Source organism: Ambystoma mexicanum, chromosome 8 (assembly GCF_040938575.1).
Source record: "Ambystoma mexicanum isolate Mex_15411 chromosome 8, UKY_AmexF1_1, whole genome shotgun sequence".
In the NCBI taxonomy this organism is placed as follows: Eukaryota; Metazoa; Chordata; class Amphibia; order Caudata; family Ambystomatidae; genus Ambystoma; species Ambystoma mexicanum.
In genome coordinates this window covers 291,360,766-291,383,283 of record NC_090929.1, presented here as the reverse complement: position 1 = coordinate 291,383,283, position 22,518 = coordinate 291,360,766, and the positions used below count along the sequence as shown (strand labels likewise).

The following is a 22,518-nucleotide window of genomic DNA, read 5'->3' as shown; positions in this document are numbered from 1 at the left end:
TAGTGCTTATTTAAAAGAAATATAGCACTTACCGAGATGCAGCTGCAGCTTTCCTGCCTGTAGTACCTGGTCCCCGTCCTCCGAGACCAGCACCAATGAAGCAAAAGCCTCACAGTGGTAGCTTTTGTTTACTACAGCTGGCTGGCTTTTGCTTCATTAGTGCCGCAAACGCAAGCACAGGCGGCATCCATTTCACAAAATGGATGCCCCCTAGTGCTTGCAATTGTAAAGTTTGAGCTTTATTTGCTTGAAACTTTGCATAGGGACTTAAAAAAAAATATATTTTAGGTATTTGTTTTATTATTGGCCATCTTTTTGGCCAATAATATTTTCTGACCAAACCATTCCTTTAATGGGGAGAGCTGAGCAAAAGATGAGCCAGGAGGTCTGGATTGTCTCATAGGCATAGGGCCAAACACAAACCAAGCAAGCTAAATGCCATACCTGGCTTTCTGTCTTACACACACACCAACAACACAACAGCTATACTAGCCATCCTGCTATCCTGCCTCCTCAATCCATTTCCCCCATAGACATTCTGGACCCCAACATACGTTGCCCCTGCTAACCTTGTTGTATCATGACCCTTTCTACTGTTGTATGTTTACTATGTACTCCTTTTAAGGGAAAGTGTGCTTGCTTGCTGAAGCCAAGCCCAAATTTCATTAGAAAGAGACCGAAAACACATGTAAAAACATAACAATGGCACAAAGGTCACAATCACAACCAGGTACGTTTTTTAAAAGTATCTTGAAATATCAGAGTGAGCGGACAGGGCTAGTCTTGTGGTTTGGCCAGACAGTGGCTCATAGCTCGAGTTGAGCTTGGGTCAACCTCTGGGCCCAAGCTGGCCCAAGGCCTGCTGGCTTACCCACCTATAGTGTAATGTATTGCAATGGGGTCGTGTAAAGTGCAATCCCTGCCAGTTTGGTAGCACCTTGGCACTAGATACTGTAAGAGTAGGGGGAAAAAAAGTTAGTTAGAGTCTGGAGGCAAGAAGGGTAATGTGAAGTTCGAATCAGTGCATATCGGAAAAGGATGTTTTCTGGCTATTGTACTTTTCTAGGTGAAATATGCACAATATATCTAGTTTACAGTTTGTGAAAATAGAAAGACATGCACCATGGCCTCACTTATGCCAATGATCTAGGTGCCAAGGTGTGAATAGGTTTATGTCCCTTCGTGCTTTTTACTATAAGGCTTAATTCTCTAAACTTCAGTGCCTTTTCCAGCACCCTGTCCCCTACCCCCTCACCCCCGGAGTCTGATCCAAAGTGAACCCCCTCCATCTCGTTGCCCCTCTCAGGACCCTGAGGCGGAACCTTACCTTGCATGATCTCCTTCATGACAGACTGCAGCACTACTTCCTCGTAGGTGTTCTCCACCAAGATAGAGCGGGCAAAATCCTCAAAGATCAGTTCCTGGAATCGCGGCAGGTCCTATGGGGGAAACGCAGGATAGGTCATCTTAGAAGGAAGGGCATTGCACTGCCAAGGGTCACTGATAGGAAAGAGCTGCTTCACATCAAGGTACATTAATCTTCCCTGTTTCCCACCCAGCCGGTCTCAATGGGAGTAAAATAGCCCCCCGAACATACATCGCAGCCCATTGTTGGGGATCTTTCAGCAAAAAGAAACCATAGCTTTTTTGTTGATTTCTATTGCCTCAAACTAACAAGAGTGAGGAAAATAGTTCATTTTAATTGGTCTATACATGTATAAGTGTCAACACTGTAGCTGAGCTCTCACTAGCTTTGGTCCCTATGGTTCTAACTCACGTGTTAATTTCTTGCACTTATCTCACTGCATTTGATTCCTTGTGCCTGTTCTTCAGATTTCACAGCATTGGGACATGCATTGGGATGGAATCGTACAAAAATGTCACCCTCATTTGTGCGCTCCCACAGTTACTGCGTCTTTGACGGCGCATACAATGTGGGTGACATTTACTGCAGTCAAGCACAGCATGGGTTGCGGGGGTGTCCCACACTCTGCTTGGGCACCGTAACGGGAGTCGGGAGTTGTGAGGGTGTCCCTTGCTTACCATTTTGGTAAGCGGGGGACACGAAAGAAAAAAAAGAAAAGCACCCTGCGGCATCAGCTCTAATCCACGTTAGTGGGAGGAGCGGACGCTGCAGGGATAGCAGGGTGCAGGCAGCATACACAGAAGTGTGGTGCCGAAAAAGGTAAATTGGGGGTGGGGGGTGTGAAGAGAAAAGCAGGCCGTGAAGCCGGCACAGTGATATATATGATTACTGCGACACGCCGTAACTGGCATTGGCATTTCGGACATCGCAGTTATGGGCTGCGCAGTGATCACATAGATCTCATTGGGACATTCTGATCGTGGTTATCACAGCACTACACATCTTTTGCTCATGCGCCTTGCACTATCATTGGTCCCTGAAGTCATGTGTCTCAACCGTGTACATTTGCAGTGCTTGTCCTTATTCCAGTCTACTGTACATTTTGAGTTCTTGCACTTCACTGAATTTCATGGAAGTCGAACAACTTCCGGTACATTTCATGTGCATGCCTCATCTCCCCTCCCCTCGCTTCCCCCAGTCTGCGCTTCCCGCAGTCTCTGCGCTTCCCCCAGTCTCTGCAAATTGGTCTGTGCTGCTTGTAGTCTGTGTGAATTGGTTTATGTGCTGCATTTAGTCTCTGTTTATTCTCTGAGCGTCCCTCCGTCTCTGGACTGTCCGCCGTCTCTGTGTGTTGGTTTGCATCCTGTACACATTTTGTGCCAGCATCTCCGTCCTCCTCGGGGGTTATGGGTCTTACTCCAGTGTATTTCTAGGGCAGCGCTTCCATCTGTCCCTGCTAGTCCTTGTTTTTCCTTTTGTACCTATGCATTGATTTCACCTCTCCACATGTCCAGTGCTAGTCTCCATTCTTGATCACTTTGCATGTCACCCCCCACCAGTACATTTCTGGTGCTTCTACTTACCTCGCTCCCTGTGCATTGGGTCTCCACTGAGAGTGCTTCTGCTTCTGTCCTTCTGTCTGTCCCTCTGTACATTATTTTTTTACCTCCATATGTCAATCCCGCCTGTCCATTATCAGTGCTTGTACTTAATTCTGCCTCGGTCTATCCACCATGGGCATTGTCAATGCGTCTACTTACCTCCGTCCCAGTCTCTCCGCCATGTGCCGTGTCAGTGCTTGTCCTACCTACTGTTGCTGTCTATCCACCAGTTGCATTGTCAGTGCTTGTACTTACCTCTGTCTCTGTCAATCCCTCCTGTCCTCCTCTATCCGCCAGGTGCATTGTCAGTGCCCGTACTTAATTCTGTCCGGGCCCACCCACCTTGGGCATTCTCGGTGGCCGTACTTACCTTTGTCCTGGTCTAGCCACATTGGGGATTGTCAGTGGTTGTACTTACTTCTGTCCTGGTCTATTTGCCATGGGCATTGTCAGTGTTTGTATTTACCTCCGATCTTGTCTATCCGCCCGGGGCATTGTCACTGCTTGTACTTAGCTCTGTCCTCGTCTTTCCACCATGGGCATTGTCTCTGCTTGTACTTATTTCTGCCATCGACTTTCCACCATGGGCATCGTCTCTGCTTGTACTTATTTCTGTCCTCGTCTTTCCAACATGGGCATTGTCTCTGCTTGTACTTAGCTCTGTCCTGGTCTATCCGCCATGGGCATTGTCTCTGCTTATACTTATTTCTGTCCTCGTCTTTCCACCATGGGCATTGTCTCTGCTTGTACTTAGCTCTGTCCTGGTCTATCCGCCATGGGCATTGTCTCTGCTTATACTTATTTCTGTCCTCGTCTTTCCACCATGCGCATTGTCTCTGCTTGTACTTAGCTCTGTCCTGGTCTATCCGCCATGTGCTTTGACAGAGCTCGTACTTACCTGCGTAGCTGTCAATCCCTCCTGTCCATTGTCAGTGCTTGTAGTTACCTCTGTCCCGTCTATATGCCATGGTCATCAGGGTCGGACTGGGGCATCAAATTGTCTCGGGCATCAACAAAAAAGTGGCCCACAGTTGCAAATGGGAATTCATTCATTTTGTGGCGCTGTTTGAATAGTATGCAAGGGGGAAGGTTTTAATAAAATGTGATGCAAATTGTACATTTTAAAGAATGTTTATTGAAACACTGGTCAAAACTATTAGCCGCATAGTGAAGTAACTAATTGGCCCACATTGGCTAAAAAGTGCCCCACTTGGACCCCAAAAACTAGCCCACACAAGCATTTTGTGTTTTTGGTTCGGCCATGGGCCTATTGCCCTATAAACCAGTCCGGCCTGATGGTCAGTGATTGTTGGTGCCTTGTACTGCCAACGGGGGTCTTTCCACTACATTTCCAGTCCCTCTACTTCCCTGTGCTCATGTTTCTCAACTCTCTCGCACCCACACTTTCCAGTGCTTGCACTTTCCCCAGCTCTGGCGTTTACAGGCATGTTCCCTATATGCCAGCACTTCTTACCCCTTTGCAGGTGGGCGCCAGTTTCTTCAGTAAAAAGGGCATGATTATCTGCAGCAGCGCCTCGCGGAAGAACTTCTTGCGCACCGTGCTGCTGTCGTAGTCGTATTTCTACAAGGGTGGAGGGAAGAAAAAGCATTGGTCAGAGACAATGTAAATGGCAACGTTAGGGCATTTCTGTGGAAGCTGTGGGTTTCTGATGCTGGAGTTGGCATATCCCGGGAGTCTGCACTGCTCTTTACCTTCAGCACCCGCTCCAAGATCCGCTGGATCGACTTGCACACCTCCTCCTTGTCCGTCGTCTTCTCCAGTTCCTGGTGCAGCATCTGTTCGAAAGTGAACACTGCATTGTCCATTTGCTAGGAGGAGAAGAGCAAGCAGGGAAGCAAGTGTTAGGAGCCGATCAGAAAAGAGAAGAAGCAGGTCGTGGCTTATTGGCCTGCAATTCCGTAAGTAGCCACATGACTGCGCAGCGCACCCACACAAGCTTCACTCATTCAAAACAATATACGGCTGTCTCCAACCACTATTTCCACGATCAATCCTCCGGCCAACTGAAGTGGTGACTGTGGATGAATGCCAAGTTTCCTGCTTCATATGAGAAACAGTAAAACGTTGCTGCAGGAGGCGGAACCTGGTACAGAATGACCGGAAGTGAGAACCATTATCTAGAATGCATGTCTACAGTCTACTCTAACTACATTAGCTCCTATATTCCGTATCATTTGGCTTCAAACCACCGCCCCTTTTTGTGTGCACTGCAGATTGAAGCCTTGCCATGGCATTGCAGCCACTTATCTTACATCTGTACCAATTCAACCTTTATAATGTCGTGCACAATACCCAGTAAATCATGGGATAGGGGGTGCTGCTGTGCCGTTGGGTTTGTAAGGCAAACGGGGGTTACTTTTATTCCTTAGGCTCCCGTTGTTAACCCAATATTGATGCAATTAATGCTGCGCAGTATATTAAATCTAATCCACTTAACGCAATACCCAGACAAAGCATTAGCAAGTTACCCAGGACCATAAAGGGACATTTTGGTGAGCCACAAATAAGCCACCAAAAGGATCTATATCTAAACGCTGGGAACCCATTCCAGGCCGGGAAGGCTGCACCAGCAAGGTTAGTTTTGCACCTGGCCCCTCTCCGGGTCCTTTTCAGGGGAGGGTCCCCCCTGCTGCACACCCCTCTCTGCCTGCCGCCTCCACTTACATGCTGTGGGTCCGGCTTGCCGCTCTGCAGGCCACGCAGACTGAAATCTGACGTGCAGGATGTCACAATTTGCATGCAACTGTTTGTGCTTCAGTCTCCTACAGAACCCTGGTAGACAATCACCCAGTACAGCCAATTAAACTCCATCCCAGAGAAGCTTGTCCACACACCCTGAATGGTGCTGCGCATCCAAACACCATCCAGGCGAGGCCTCCCCTACACAACCAGGAGGGCCCAGGTATACCCACGAACTCCACCCACCAGAAGCGCCACCCACAAAACCAGAAGCCAAGCAGTTCCATCCGACTGAAGCCTCTCCTACGCAACCAGCCGGGGGTGGTGTTCCAAGCAAACTCCATCTAGAATAGGCTTCCCCGATACAACCAGGAGGACAAAAAGCAACCAACCAAACTGAATCCAGCAGAAGCCTCCCTATGCAACCAGGAGGAGGGGGCAGTGCACTAACTGAATCCATCAGAGGCCTCCCTACACACCCAGGTGGGTGCAGTGCTGCCAACCAGCTACATTCATCAGTGTCCCCTCTACACAACCAGTAAGGTGCAGTGCAGCCTCCCCACTCTACCCAGCAGAACTCTCCCCTAGACATTGAGGGAGCAGTGCTGCCAACCAAACTCCGTCCAGCAGAATTATCCCATACACAACCAGGAGGGTACGGCGCAGCCAACTGATGTCCACCCAGAGGAAGCCTCCTCTAAATCTGCAAAAGGGCACAGTTCATCTAACCAATCTCCACCCAATAGAAGGCTCCCCTACATAATCATGAGGGCATAGTGCATCCAACCAATGTACACCCAGAAAGAGCCGCAGCCATGTCAGCAAATAAAATGGCTGTGTCCTGTGTGCTTGTCCTGCTGGCCATGCTGACTGATGGCAGAATGTTAATACATGATGCGCTCGTGTGCAGCTCAGAGAATGCTGGGAGAGTGCGTGAATGAATGTTCAATGTGACGGTCAGTTGGGGCTGAGTTGTGAATGAATGAGGGGCCAGTGGGGGTCTCGTGTGTTATATATGATTTAAGGGCTCGAGAGACATTTATACCTGTAACTGAAGATTAAAGCCCAAGCCGCCCGCCTAATTTGTGCAGTGCCTGCAACTTACAATATAACACAAATCAAAGTGGCAGAGTGCAGTCTTGGTTTAAAATCACTGTTTCTCCAAGCTCTTGGGGAACATGCCTAAGTAATGGCCAGGCCCTTCAAAACTTTAGCACAATCTCTGCATGAATACATGGCAGAGAACCAATGAAAACCCCAAGATAGTCTATGTGTCTCACCCATAGCAGCACTGTGATGGCAACATATTGGGGACTGGGTGGGGGTTACTAACACCATGTTTTTTCTTACCACAGTGTCAATGGGGTGCAATGTCACCAATGTGTGTGGAAGGAAATACTTGTGCTCCGATGTAATAGGGTCATGGTGAGACAAAGGAAAGTCTAGATCAGAAAGCGCTTCTGCAGTAGGTTTATATGGAGATGGTATTGCCAAGTAATGCTTCAATCTGCAAGAGATTCTGGTCTCTTGTCAAAGGCCATGTTTTGAGCACATAATATTTTGAATGAGAAAACATGTCTGCTTTATGGCCACAGTGATGCAATGTGGCTAAATAATGTTTCGAATGGTACAACCACCAATGCTGAGGTCAGAGGACACTTCTGCTCTACAGTCAATAGAGTATATAGTGGGCACACATCCCATTTCTAGGGCAGGAATGATTTGGCTTTGTGGTCACACGCATATGGTGTGTCCAATGAATGTTGAGACTGTGAGCTGCTCAATCTTCTGTGGAGCACAGCACACCAAGCAACCAAATCAGCAGGCACCTGGGATACACTGTGCTTTGCTTGCCCCTTCTAATGGTTTTCTGCACCTGTGCATATACAGCAAAGAAAGACTGGTGTTTATATCTGTATTGCATGTGCAAACAGTGCACCCATTGCTGTATCATCACTTGTCATGAATGGACAAGACCAGTTCTTCACTGGTTTTGGAAGCAAACATCAGAAATGCGTATTCTTTTTATGAGAATGTTAAGTTTACCCTCAGTGTAGGCTTTGGATGGGTCTTTATGAAAATGCTTGTGTAAAATCATCAAAAGTAAAAATAGGGACATTTGTATAGCAGATTTAGAAATGGCAAAATGCTCTAGTGGGTTAAGAGTTTGAAGTTACCCACCAGGGTTTCTGAGAAGAACACTTTCTGAGAATAATAATCGCACCTCCTCTCCATCCCCAGATTCAAGTTGTAAAAAGCAGGGGGTGACAGCTTTCCAGTTGTGGCTGTGAAACACTGGAATGCCCTCCTGCTATCGCTAAAATCAGAATCATCCATCTGGCCCTTCCGCAAAGGCCTCAAAAAATGGCTATTCACGCAATGACCATAATCCTGTGAAGTTACCATGTTCTACTATGGTTGCAAAACCTTCATACGCTTAAGTAATATTAGTACCCCGGCAAGTGTCAATCAGAATGTAACACACATTCTGATTGGCCTTCGTCGGGCATTACCTGGCCAGGAATCCCTCGGCTGGGATTCCACTCTTTTGTCCCTGGCTGGGGGGCGTGGCAGCCCCTCAGCCAATGAGGAGGCTCGAAGTGGGGCCATCCCCGCAATGAGCCTCCACACCGTTGGAGGCTGCCACGTCGCCCACCGGGGATTCAGGTATGTGTTTTTTAAATTTGTTTTACTCCTCTCTCCCGGCCCTACCAACCACACTTACCTTCTGATTTCTCCTTTTTTCGGGAGCGAACGCCCTGGGAACACTTCTGCTCCCAGCACGTCCACTTCCGATTGGCCGTCCATGGAAACGGAAAATTGACTTTGTTATTCCTTTCCCAGCTGCCATTTCCTTGGACATTTTTTTCTTTTCTGTTCCGAAACACTGCAGAGTTTTAGAACAGAAAAGAATGCTATTAGTACCCTAGTCTTGCGAGCCGGGTTACTAATAGCAATAAGCCCCTCGTCACGGGGGCATTACCGAGGCAGGTAATGCCCCGGGGTGCTTTGTGTGTGGCAGGGGCATGACAGTTTGATTTTGAAAGACCGCTCTGTGCGGTCATAGAGCAGTCTTTCTAAATTGTTCTTTTTTCCTGTTGGAAAAAAATAAGGTCTTTCACTAACAGTCACTCAACTTGCTCACAGGGCCCTGTGTATCTCCAATACAGCAACAAAACCGCAGTCAGACACCCAAGTGTGCAACCATTCTTCTACTATTGTTACCCGGAAAATGTGGAACCCCATCGTTACCAATAACCCTACCACGGCCACCACTACCGACCATACACAACTAACGATAACCATACATGCAAGGGCTCTCGAACCCTTACCTTGCCAGGACTCTATTAGCTGTACAACGCACTATGAGCCGATGACCTCCCGCTACACAAACAGTGCAGCTACTGGGCACACCCAGCTCATTGGGTCCTCGCTCGACTAGGATCACAGCATTACCACGTTCAAACACCAAACCTAGATGTAAGTGCGCTACGCCCACATGCTGAGGACTACAATTTCATATTGCCCTAACTAAACCCAAGTGCCCTTCACCTGTGCACTGAATATTACTCATACTATGCCCATTGCTAACGTTATTTGACCAAAGTCGCGTGTTGATGATTGTATCCGCATCACTTTCATGCTAAATACCGTTGTCCTATGCTCAGAATACTGCCTGTCTTTCCTAATGCTAGCGCGGGTGACTCATAATTTGGTTATTGAAGGCTGGATCTACCTATTGCATTCCAAATTGCCACACACGTGTGCACTGTATACTATCTATACTGCCTGTCTATACTGCCCATTGTTAATACTGTTGATCTCATGCACTGGACTTCCTGAACTCACGTACTGCTGGTTGTATTGGCCCCATGTTATGCGAGACACGCATGTAAGAAATGTTGCTTATACTCAAATCACTCAACGGTCCTAACCCATGCTAGCTGAAGTCTGATTTTTTGCCGTGACACGTTAGCATCTAGACCTTAAGGAGTATGTCTGCCAGAGTAACCAACATGTCTGCCTCTCTCGGCAAACATTACACTCACCTTAGTTACACAACCGCCCAGACTGGGACTAGAGCCATACTATCCCTACCTGTGCCGTACCGCCTTCCCGATTCCAGTGCCAATCCCGCTGACCCGCTTCCTCCCACCAGACCATAACCTCTACTTCAATCCACCCCAGACTAGCAATAGCCTGATTCACTGAATAGACAAATGGAGAACTACGGCCCCGCTAACCATCCCTAGTTACAGCTGCCAAGCCAACTCACCCTCAGAAACCTGAAGCTAGCTTCTAGAACTAGTCTCAAGAGAGACATAATTTTCACCCCCACCCCTGCTACCTCTAGAAGAAACTCACACCTCACCTCACCCTCAGAGCAGCCTGTTCCCGAGCCACCACGACAAAACACCTTCCCACTAATAGAAAGGATAAATCCTACCTACCTTAAAAGTAATACTGGCCCCACCACTAAACCAAACATGTCCACCATCCTAGTGGCTCCAAGTCCAATACCTATTGTCGCTACTCACAACAGGAATAGCAAGTCGAACCAAGAAATCCAGGGCACCCTAATTAATGCTAGAACCTTACCTGCCCACGCCTTAGACATTGCAGACACCATCCCCACACACAATCTTGACTGCTTAGCCATTACAGAATTATGGCTCCACGTGGCCGCGGGCCCAGGCCTTGCTCTAGCCATCCCAGACAACTACATGGTCTGCAGGATGGACAGACCCTCTGCCAAAGGGGGAGGTGTTGCTGTCATAGCGAAAAACACCCTAAATGTGAGAGAATCACCAAATACTTCTCTTCCCTCAGGAGAACTACTCGCAGTAAAAATGACATTGTCGCCCACTCCTTCTGAAGCTCTTGACTTTCAGCTGACTCGGAGAGAAGTTGTAGGATCCTTTGATCATTTTTCTGGGGACGCCTGAGAAGTACTGTAAGCACACAACTTGGTTTCGCTTTTCAGAGCCTTATGGAGCTTGTGCACGTGTTGTGCCTGTGTTTCCATTTCATTTAAAGAGAGCTAGAAACATCAGAGGAGAACAACGTGCATCGATTTCAACTAGGTGCAATTAAATCAGGGAGAGGTGCTTCTGCATATCCGAGTAAGCGCCAGCCACTGCCAATCACACCTTGGCACCCTATGAAGCTGCGATTCCGTGACCTAGAATTACATAGGAAGACCTGTGAGCTTAGCATGGACTGCACCACAGTGGACAGAGCCTCTCGTCTAGGTCCATAATAGGAACAAGGAGAAGTGTAGCGCTCTAAATCCATGGGCATCCAGATGCTAGTTGCAGTACAATTTAAAAAGAAGTAGAAGTCATACAATTTACAGTGAAGTAGAAGTCATTCAATCAACAGTCAGAGAGGAGACATTGCTTGCGTACCATGGGGGTCTGATTCAACTCCAGCACATTCATCAACTTGAGCGCAGGTGGCCGGTCTTCTCAACGAGTGAAGCTTCTTTTAAGAATTCCTCACATGTCAGCATGAAGTCTAACACATATAGATCTTTCTTATCTCGACAAAACACTCCCAACATATTAAAAATCCTGGCTACATGATGCGGCTGGCCCAGCCTTATCGCTAGCAGTCCCAGACAACTATACAATCCTACGTGCGGACAGACTTACCTCCCGAGGTGGAGGTCTAGCAATCATAGCTAAAACTAGCCTGGACATGAGGATCATCACTACTACCAATATGCAATCCTGTGAATGCCTCACGGCTAAAATAGCCATCGCCAACTCCCAAACCCTAAACATTATCCTCATCTATAGACCACCAGGTCCTATCGGAACCTTCTCTGAGGACATCTCGACATCCCTGTCCAATAACCTAAAAAATACATCCCAAACAATAGTGCTAGGAGACTTTAATCTAGGCTATAATGACAATAAGGACACCCAATCTTCAGTGATTGCTCTGACCTTGAAAGAGCTGGGATTCTCCCAGAAAGTTGAACTACCCACCCACAACAAAGGTCGCATCCTTGATTGGATAGCAGAACATAATTGCGAAGTAAATATTACGGATTCTATACCGCAGTTCTGGACTGACCACCACCTGCTATTATTCTCAGTGACAACCCACCGGGTCACTGCCCCGTCCTCACTTGCCCCACCCCTGCCAACGAGAAATAAAAAACTAATGACAGTGGAAAATCTGATGCCCATTATAATACCTAAATTAAACTCACTACCTGACTGCATGGACCCTAATCTGTTAGTCGAACATTATAATGCAGCCATGTCCTCAGCCCTGGATCACATAGCCCCGCTCAAACTAAGAAATAGCAAACCTAAAAAACACCTCAATTCTTGGTTCACGCCCCACCTAAAAAATCTTAGCCTGGCCAAAAGAAAACCTGAAACTATTTGGAGACTTTCCCCATCTGTCAAAAATAAACTCAACCTCTCCAAAGCCTCCTCCCAATACAAGAAAGAAATACTATTAGCCAAACATGAAACCTACAATACTAGAATATCCAACTCAAAATCTAGTGTCAAAGAACTGTTCAGCATTCTGAAAGAACTGGAAACACCTGTTGTACCCCAAGAAAACTGCACCAAGGATAAAAAATGGTGCTCTAGCATACAACTTGCTTTAACAAACAAAGTAGCAAGCTTACAAACCAAAATTGCCATCAAGAAGGCATCACTTACACCACACATCCCTCAGAGCTCAGCGCCACCGCCAATGCCCAAGTTAGGAGCCCGATTCTGCTTCTCTAAGGTATCGACCATAGAGGTAGAAAGGGTCATCCTGGGACTCAAACCGTCCAACTGCAAAGGCGACCAATGCCCAGCTCAACTCATCAAGGATGCTGCGAGAGAACTGTCGCCATTTATAACCAAACTAATCAACTCTTCCTTTACCTCAGGCTCAGTACCGATCAACCTAAAAGAGTCCTGGGTACTGCCACTACTAAAGAAGCAAACCCTTGACCCTGCCATCCCGACTAACTTCAGGCCCATCACGACTGTGCCCTTTCTTCTAAAAATTTTAGATAAAGTGGCTTACTTGCAAATTCAAAGCTTCCTAGAGTCTAACCACCTACTTGGAACCCGTCAATCAGGATTCCGCCCGCAACATGGGACCGAAACAGCGTTAATAGACCTTAAGGCCCAAATAGACGATTGTAGAGACAATGGCCAAGCGGCCCTACTTCTCCTCCTGGACCTATCAGCGGCATTCGACTTAGTGGACCACACAGTCCTCTGTAGTCACCTCGACTCGGCAGCCCACTTTTCAAAAGAGGCCATAATTTGGATCCAGTCATTCCTGAGTAATCGGACCATGAGAGTCTTCGCTCCATCAGCCTCAGCAGACCCAATCCCTATAACATGCGGTGTTCCACAAGGATCTTGTGTGTCACCCACCCTCTATAATGTCTTCACGAAGCCTCTCTTTGATGAAATGGATCATCTGGGCATCGCTTATACTAACTACGCTGACGATACCCAGATCCTCCTCCCGCTCTCAGGAGACTACGCCAAGGACCTGGCCCTAGTGAACAGGATCTATAGCATCGTCCAGGCGTGGATGGCCACACACGGCCTATGCCTGAACGATGATAAAACTGAGCTTATCATCCTGGGCACCACTACCTATATATCCAAACTCAGCCCTGATTACGACAACTTCATTATTGATGGGAACAACATAAAAGTAGCTCATGAAGTAAAAACCTTAGGATTTTACCTAGACGCCACCATGAACTTTACTAAACAAGTTAACTCCCTAGCTTCTGCCACAGCATATACATGCAAACTTATCAGAGCGAGCAAACAATTCCTCTCCACAGATAGTTGCATTACACTAGCCAGAGCCTTGATACTATCCAAATTAGATTATTGTAATGGACTTTACATTGGAGCTAATAAACAGACCATCCACAAAATTCAAGTGCTCCAGAACAATGCTCTGAGAGCAGCACTCAAGATTAATAGAAACGAGCATATTTCCTCCACAAGAAGAGAACACAAATGGCTCGCCACCGCAGACAAAATTCATCTCAAAATCGCCTCCCTCACCCACAAATGTATCAACAACAAAGCTCCACCTTACCTCATGGATAGATTACGTAAAAGGACTTCTTCCAGACCTACCAGAATAGCCAACGCAAACTGCCTCCAAGTCCCGCGTTTCAAACTTGCCACTATAGGAGGAAATAGCTTCCCGGTCAAGGCTGCGCAGTTATGGAATTCCCTCCCCCATGACGTTAGAGAACCTCAGTCTTTCGCAAAATTTAGACAAAAACTCACCAGGTGGCTGAGAGCCAACGACAGCTAACTACTCCACCTGTCACATTGTACATTACTGTATATAATTATATATTACGCAAACAGGAGCAAACTCCTTGTTCCCCTGTCCTTGATCTCCCCTTGTTCATATCTGCTTGCTGTAATATTGCTGATGTCTGTCTACTCTTCCTGCCTCTTCCTGTACGTGCAATTAGCCGAGCATATCTGTAACCAAGCTCGGCGCATCTCTGTACCTTCATCTGATTTCTATGTACCTGTAACTAAGTTGAGCATATCCTTATCTGTTTGCGCCCTGATACTCCAGGGTTTGGCGCGCTATACAAATAAATAAACTAAACTAAACTAAACTAAACTAAAAAGGGAACATCGAGTAGTGCAAGGTGAGTACTGTCTTGCTGCGGGCCACTTTGCCAGATTATCCACTTTTGTAATACTTGAGGAGCTTCTCGTGTTGCCGCTGACTACTATCGCCAAGAAAAACTATTCTGCTTGCTGGAAGTGTGTGGATTGGCCGTAGCTATGAACCTCACTCAATTCATTGGTTCGCTGTGGAGCTCCCCACCCACGCATCCCGGAAATGACATAAAACAGGAACGCGTGAGCATTGAGGGGTGCGAGGTGAGTGCTGTCTTGCTGTCCTGCGGCCAGGCACGGGTGAGGGTGCAGCTATATTCATCATTTAACATTTATCTAATTTAACATCTTACTCATTTAGCGGCGCCTTTACTTTAGTGTTCATTTGCAAACAGCTTTTGCTTCATAGTATTGTGTCATGGGGGTGGGGACTAAGCCTGCCCCTTAAGCCAGTCGGGCATTCCTCATGAGCACGCTTGTCAGTGGTGTTCCTTTGGGTAAAAAAAATAAATTAAATAAGGACTTCAATGGTGTATGATTTAAGGAGCGGGAAGGCAAAGAGCAAACTAATGATGTTGTCTCTCACCACTCCATCCAAGGGAAAATATTCAGACCAAACTGACTGGGTTTTTCAATGTAAAAAGGTGTAAGTCTACAAATGATACACCAGCAAACATGTTTGTCCAGTCTATGGAGGTTGCACGTCCTGTGCAAGTTGGAGCTACGTACCAGTCCCTTATTACCTCTAATACAACCTCAGCTTTGCCATCGATTTTGAGCTCGGGTACACCAGACGACTTACACATGGGAGCAATATATTTGGATGGAACTTTACCTTCAGAAGTTGGTGTAATGAAGTCACAGTTATCGGTTTCTCTGGAGCCTATAGATCCAAATAACCTATCAAATTGTCCTGTTGCGGATCTTATTACAGATGTTTCCATTATGGCCCCAGCCATTTCCAGTAAGCTGGCAAAATGGGTGCGTCTCTCCCTTGGTCCTAGGTGACCTTCTCATGGGGGGTGGGGGGAGTTTAAAGAGGAGGTTCACTTCCATAGATTTCAAGCTGTTGGTCTGCCTGAAGTTTCTCCGGCCCTGCTAATACATCTCCCCAGGCTGGACGGAGGTACAGGGATTTACTGCAGTGCAATACACCACTGATTGTTGGTAATACTTTTCCTAATGCACCACATGAGTCATCCCAGGTCCCTTTGTCAGAAAATAATTGTTGCTCCTTTAGAGCTAATGTTTCACCTAGGGAACAGATGGTGGATGCGTTTTCTTTCCCAGTACCATCTAGGATCTTGAATTCGATGCATCGCGGATCGATACCTTACAGTATGAACTCTGTGAGGTACATATATCTATAAAGGATCTACTTGGGAAGATGTCCTTTATAGAAGGTTTCATTATGGCTCTCGACTCCAAAGTGTCTACATCTGAAGTTCATGAGGGACCTCATATTGCTACTATTGTGCCCGAGGTGCTGGAGAGGCTGTGTGACGTTAAGTTGGTGACACAGTTGTTATATGTCACAACCCTACTCAACCTTTGAAAGACTCAAATATACCAGAGTCTCTTCTTCAGGCCGAGGTAGATATGGGGGGGGTTGTTCTGGTACATAAATTGGCAGCTCACAAAAATACTAATAATAAAGTAGGTTCAAAGAGAAAATCTAAAAATCAGAAGGATATGCCCAAGCAAACAAATAAGGGGTCAGGAAAGGTTTTGCGAGACCTCAATCTGGTCCTTGATGCGATTATACATAAAGAAGTGACAAGATGGTCCCTCACTAAATCAGATAAGAGAGAGTAAAGATGATAAATCTCCACAACTGGTTAAAAAATCAGTTTGTAAACGAAACAATGTAAAGTTCCATGTATCCCAGATGACAATGATCAATTTCAAAGAAAGTCGGCCACGGAGGCTGTTAGTTTTGACTCAAACCTTTCAGTTTATTCAGATGGCTGGCAAATTCCAGATCCTATTCCAGAAGCCTTGATAGGCCGAAGGAAAATCAGACATTAACATTAGGGAAAAGATTAAAGAAGCAAGGGAACATTGATGGCAATACCTGAATATTGGGGCCTTCTACCCTCTGCTGCTAACCTAACAAAAGAATGTGGTCATAATGGTGCCTAGTGGTCCAGTTAGGGCCCCTTCTAGGGTAAGCTATGCAGTTCCTACGTCTGACCTATCCAATACTTCAATCTCCAACTGAAAGTGTGCTTCCAATCTTCAATACTTTGGAAGAAAGAAGACAGTTAATTTAATAAACCTGCAATTGTGGCCAAATCAGTGAAACGTGTGCCAGTCAATGGGCCCTTGTTTCCAAAACAAATGGTCCTTTACTCTACCTAAACTATCAGATGCCTAGCAGGAATTTTAGACTAAGAGGCTTCTTTCCCCTTAATAGGCAGTATATTTTGGCTATATTTAAGGAGATACCTGACCTGACAACAATAACGTCATCAGATATTGCTTGTGTTAAATTCCTGGACCACGCTAGAGTGGACGGGCTCAAGATTGGGCTATTTCCTTAAATGATACTTGGGATCGTCTTTTCTGAACTTCGACATTTTAAGATGATGGGTTATGAATTGCACCGTGTGGTTGATGGTCTTGAAAATGAGGGGGTTTTGTCCAGAAACCCTAAGCACGATTTAACATTTGTACATGAGCCACTATTAGTGAACGTAAACATTGGCAAAACTCAAGATCTTTATTTGGCTAATGGTCCTAAAGGGTCTACTTTAAATTTTAAAAAAAACTATCTCGTACGACTTGGCCCAGATTGTGAACGCCCTTCATACAACAAAACAACCATTTAGAAAATTGAAGTTCACAAAATGTTGACATTAACATTTTATTGTGGAATACAAGAGGGTTTCAACATTTGATGGATGAAGGGGGTTTGTGGCACACTTTTGACTTAATCAGTCTTCAAGAAACTTGGGTTATGGACGAGCCAATGTTGGATGGATTTACTCTATGCCACACGCCTGCTACTAGAGGCTTGAAGGGCCGTCCTATGGGTGGGCTTATGTGTGCATTAAAAACTCAATTAGAAGGTAAAAATGGAAACCATGTTGAATAACAACCCTAACATACTTGCAGTGAAGCTTAAATGATGCGACAACGGATGTGATCATTTTAAATGTTGTGTACTCCTTAATATTTATTTTAATCCTTTAGGGAATACTTTGGAGACATGTTTAAGTGATGTATCGAGTATTCTTGCCTCAAGTATTTCTGATGATGGTATCCCTTGTTGTTTTAGGTGATTTTAAAAGTGAATGTCTTCATAATGCATTTTACTGGTGAAAAATAGGGTAAACTGTTCTTTTAAATCTAAAAGGAAAGGTAGAAAAATAAGACAAGGGGCCTCATTACGAGTTTGGAGGTAGCCATGCCCTTGATAAGGGCATGGCTACCCTAAAACTCGGGTCTGGGTTCCCTGAATGGGGAAATACCGGGCCATTCCGACCTTGGAGGGCCCGGTATTTCCCCATCCAGGGAACCCGGACTCAATCCATCCCCATTTGAGCACCCATAGGGCTCAAATGGGAATGGGGAGCATGCTAACAACGGGCCCGTTAATGACGGCCCGTTGTTAGCATGCTGGGCCGCTCGCGGGACCCGCTGAGGATGTCTGGTAAAACCAGGCGTCCTGAGCGGGTCCCGCGAGCGGACCTCGTAATAGGGCGGTAAGGGGTAAATGGCTCCGGCACCTTTACGGGCGCCGTTAACCCCTTACCGCCCTCCCTGTAATGAGGCTCATGGTCTAGAAAATTGGAATTTGGTGGTAATTAATGGCATTATTAGTGGTGACTTGCCTCCTGTAGTGACATAGTCTAATGGTGTTACAGCCTCAACGCTTGATGACATATTTGTATCTCAAGACTTATTTTCTTCATGTACCCTAATGCAGGTTCAACATCATATTACGGGGAGGGACGACAGTCCACTTCTGTTGATTCTGTCATTGGGTCTAGCCAGATCTAGTGACACTTCAATTCCTTTGTTGTTAGAAATCAGGGAGCGTGACCATGCGGTTCTTTGGCAACCACACTTGTTATCAAGATTCAATTCTCAATTCTATTGTTGAGAATGCATTTGTTGAGGGTGGGTTTTTAAAGTTAGTTCTGGGTGATTATGCCCCATTCCTGCCAAGGATATTGTTGAGTATCTCATCTTTGGTTATTCCCAGGAGTGAGACTGTGAAGCACATACATACTCATAACTTTGATAAAGAAACACAATTTAAAAAAGAGTTAAGAAGGGCTATCAGGGGGCTGTGCAAAAAATGGTGATTCTGGTATTGCCACAATTAAGCAGCTTAAGCGAAATTGGGGAAAGGCCTGTAGGGCGCATAAACTTCAGCATGATGCTTAAAGAATGTTAGCTATAATGCAGCGTGAAACTGGCCCAAACTTCTTGTCTTTAATTAAAAACCCCCTTACCCAGGCCTCTTTGCAAATCCACCCAATCCTGAGAGAGAGTTGGGAATATAATTTTACCAATGTATATGCTCACAGAAATGTTTATGAGGAGGACCCAAATGAGTACCCTTTTACAGAGGACACATCGGGATGGCGATGTCGATCTATTAATGTTGAAGTTGTCATTCAGGCCATTGGCAAATGTAAGACCTCAAATGATCCAGGTCCCGATGGACTTTCAAATGCTATTCTTAAATCTGCACCTTTTTGGTGGGCTAATATTTTAAATGACCTCTTTACTAAAGTCATGCACTCACACTTTATTCCAAAAGCTTGGCTAGATGCCAGAGTCATTTTAATTTACAAGAAGGGCAATAGAATAGACCCAAATAACTACAGGCCCATTTCTCTCTTGGACTGTTCTTATGACATTTTGAATGGTTTTATTCTTGAAAAGTTACATGCTTGGGTTAGGTTGGCAAATATTGTTGATGCACAACAATCAGGTTTTAAAAAGGGAGTCAATACAGCGCTAAATTGTTTTATCATCCAAATACTGGCAAATCAAATGGCTAACACTAACAGCACTCTCTAGATGGCCTTTCTAAAGCTTTTGATTGCGTCAACAGATCCTTGCTATGGCAGAAAATGGCCATGTGGGGCTGCCCGCGGGCTCTGCTTGGCATCCTTATTGCCCTCCACTCAAAAAACAGGTTTAGAGTCCGGCTAGACCAGCAGGGCTCTTAGGTCAAATGGATTTCTGTGGACAGAGGACTGCGTCAAGGCTGTGTATTGGCCCCGTTTTTATTTAGCCTGTGTATTTTGGATTTTAACTCGGCTTTTGACAATATTAGAATTAACCCTCCCAAACCTCGCCCAGTTTCTTAAAATGATTTGCTGTTTGTGGATGACATCGTTTTATTTGATTTTACGCCGGTTGCGCTGCAGCAGGCTTTATCTGCTGTACGTGATTACTGTAAAGGTTTGGACTTAATTCTTAGTGTTAAGAAATCTACAGTCCTAGTGATGAATACAAAAAGAGTGGTCACGGTTAAGCCTAAGAGGAAGGGCCTTCAATGGTACATATATGGGAGACCACGTCTAAAAGTGGATCACTTTAAATATTTGGGAGTTACTATAACCGCCAAGAGAACGAATTAGGTTTCAGCACAGTCCATTGTTTCAATTACCTCTTCAGCAATTACCCAGCTGTGCCAACTTGATAGAAGATTTGGCAAATATTCATTAGCACCAGGCTTACTATACTATCAGCAAAAAGTAGTCCCTTAGCTTATTTATGGTGCTGAAACCTTTTTGGAAAAGAGAGACTGGGCCAAGGTGGAAGCAAGAATTCGGAAACCATTTTAACCTTGCGACAAGGTGTTCCATTACCAGCTACGCGCCATATGCTGTGCACTCTTTCTCTAGATTCCTGTACTGCCTGGGGGCGATTGCATATATATAGAAATGTCTTGCTTCCTTCTGAAGGTTCTCCGTTTACCTTTGATGAGGTTCTGAGTGCAAATTCTTGTCCAACTTTATCTGCATGGAGTATTGAGTGTGTGACTTTATTATGCGAGTTCGGTTCATCAGTAAATTAATTACTTAACTTCCCTCTTCGTGGAAAGAAAAAGTTGTTCTTACATGATTGGGTGATTAACAGAGATGTGTTAAGGACATATAAACTTCATTTTGTATAGGACATACAATCCTTTAATGTTTTACGCTCTTCATCTAAACATTGTCGAAATGTGTTGCTAAGACTAAAACTAGATCTGTTCCCCAGCCACGATCTCATTGGTGCTGGACTAAAAATACCCAAACATATGCGTGCGGTTGTGTCATCTCTGCCAAAATGAGGTTGAAACTCTAGAACATTCGTTTGTTCGATGTAAGAAACTGGGCCACCTGTGTAATCGTTTGTTTTCTAAATTTGGCCCAGCGGATGACGAGACTTTCCTAATAACTTCATGGCATGGGATGTGTGATCCTTTTACTGCTCTTTGTATCGCTGCTAATCATTTTTTATCTTCCTCATTTTTAGATGAAAACTGTATCTTAAAATAGGCTGTGCTAGGAAATGCATTTTCTCATGTTTTTGTTGGATTTCAATCTTGTGTATTGAATGTTATGACATTTTTCCGCATGCTGTATTTTGTGTTTGTGTGAAACGCTTATTAAAATAGATAACACCCCTTGGCTGAGCTGCCTCACTCCCCCATAGTGATCAGCTATTCCCAGTGCTTGGTGGTGAATTCTGGAGCCAAGAAGAGCTCTGTTCTGGTCTGTCTTCGTTTTGCATCTAAACACATTTTAGTGAGATTACCGTCAGAGGGCTGGAGACACTGCGTCGAATGGGTGATTGAAGTGGCTGTTATCCTTCAAGCGATGTAAATGTTTGGTCATTAGAGAGGGCAGTTTGCATACAGTGTGAATCATTGTTTCTTTCTGTCTTCATAGTGCAGTTTAAAAGCCAGATTAGATGATGTCTCTCCACATTACTTTACATGCTGGTATTTGTAAACTTCCATTTGGGATGGGGGTTTAAAGCGAAAACACGGTTTGCTCGACACGCTTCTGTGATGATTCGTGAATTGTGCGATTTGTGCACGATTCAAGATATCTCCATTTAACTTTTTGACACCACATCCTAGCAACCTCCCTCCTCCCACGGACAATCTCACAGTCTTGTTTTCCATCTTCAGCGCTGTCGCAGGGGTCAAGTATCGTTGCTAAATGGATTTTTTTTAAAAAAGGCTTGGCCACAGGCTTGGCCACAGGCATACACTTAAGCACCCAAATACCTATAGTTAGGTTGATCGGCAGCCCAGGTGACGAGCATTTTTATCCTTACCACATCTCGTCTACCTTTTAGGTAACATTACTTATTTCAATGTAAGCATGATGTCACCCTCAAGGTTCACCTGTCTCCATACTCGGTCCTGAACAGAGAAACTGCAACCAAACAGTGCACGTAACCAGTTTTCACCCTCTCTCCTGCCACATGATGGCGCCAGAGAACAGAGGCTTGCTCTGCAGATATTAACAATTCAATCATTCCAAAAAATTGCTTCATTTTAAAAGAACTGGCAGCTCCCATCGAGCCCGAGAGCTGGTACTATTTACGTAACCTGTGCTAGGCCGTTCTCTGGCTTGGATGCCGTTCCCTGCAGGCGCCCACATCGTTCAGATGTTTCTCCTGAGAAACGCAACACAGCGGGGTTCCGAAGCCAGGAGAATATTACTTTTGCTAAGTTCCGAGGTGGATGGCGCTGCTATTACAGCTATGAGAGCACCAGCACACCGCATCGCTACAAAGCAAAGTAGCACAATTGTCTTGGGCAAGATTAGCGCAGCGGTAAATCGGTGGTAGCTGACGGTGAAACAGAGGAAAGGGGAGGAAGGCCCGGCTGAGCTCCGTCATGGAAAGCACCCGCCAATGGTTATGTGGTAGAATCGCGCATGCGCGATGGGGAAACATGCGCTCGCAGTTGCCGGTGCAAATAATAAAGGCAGGGACGTCGTCAGTGTAAACGACGCATGCACGACCCTCGTTTTAATCATTGCACTAGAATTCATTCCAGTGCATCAAGTGCAGTTCACTGCCCCTTCACACAGAGAGAACCTGACAATGGCGACAGAGGTGGGATTTTAGTAAGGGTAACCCAAGTTCAAGAGACTCCCTGTTAACCGAATCCTGAGGCCCTCGCAAGGACATCTAATCTTCAAAATGTCAGAATGGGAGCCAAGTGAAGAGGATGTGCGC

General features: G+C 45.6%; 1 protein-coding gene across 1 annotated transcript in view; it reads right to left on the bottom strand.

Moving 5' to 3' along the window:
• The window catches only part of LOC138471844 (protein Niban 2-like), a 385,943-nt gene that overhangs the window by 7,979 nt on the left and 355,446 nt on the right, over window positions 1–22,518 (bottom strand). Inside the window, exons 11-13 of the mRNA XM_069609690.1 lie at window positions 4,681–4,797; window positions 4,442–4,549; window positions 1,328–1,439 (exon numbers count right to left, since the gene is read on the bottom strand). Of these exons, the coding sequence (XP_069465791.1) occupies window positions 1,328–1,439; window positions 4,442–4,549; window positions 4,681–4,797 (337 nt within the window). The remainder of the gene's footprint in view (window positions 1–1,327; window positions 1,440–4,441; window positions 4,550–4,680; window positions 4,798–22,518) is intronic.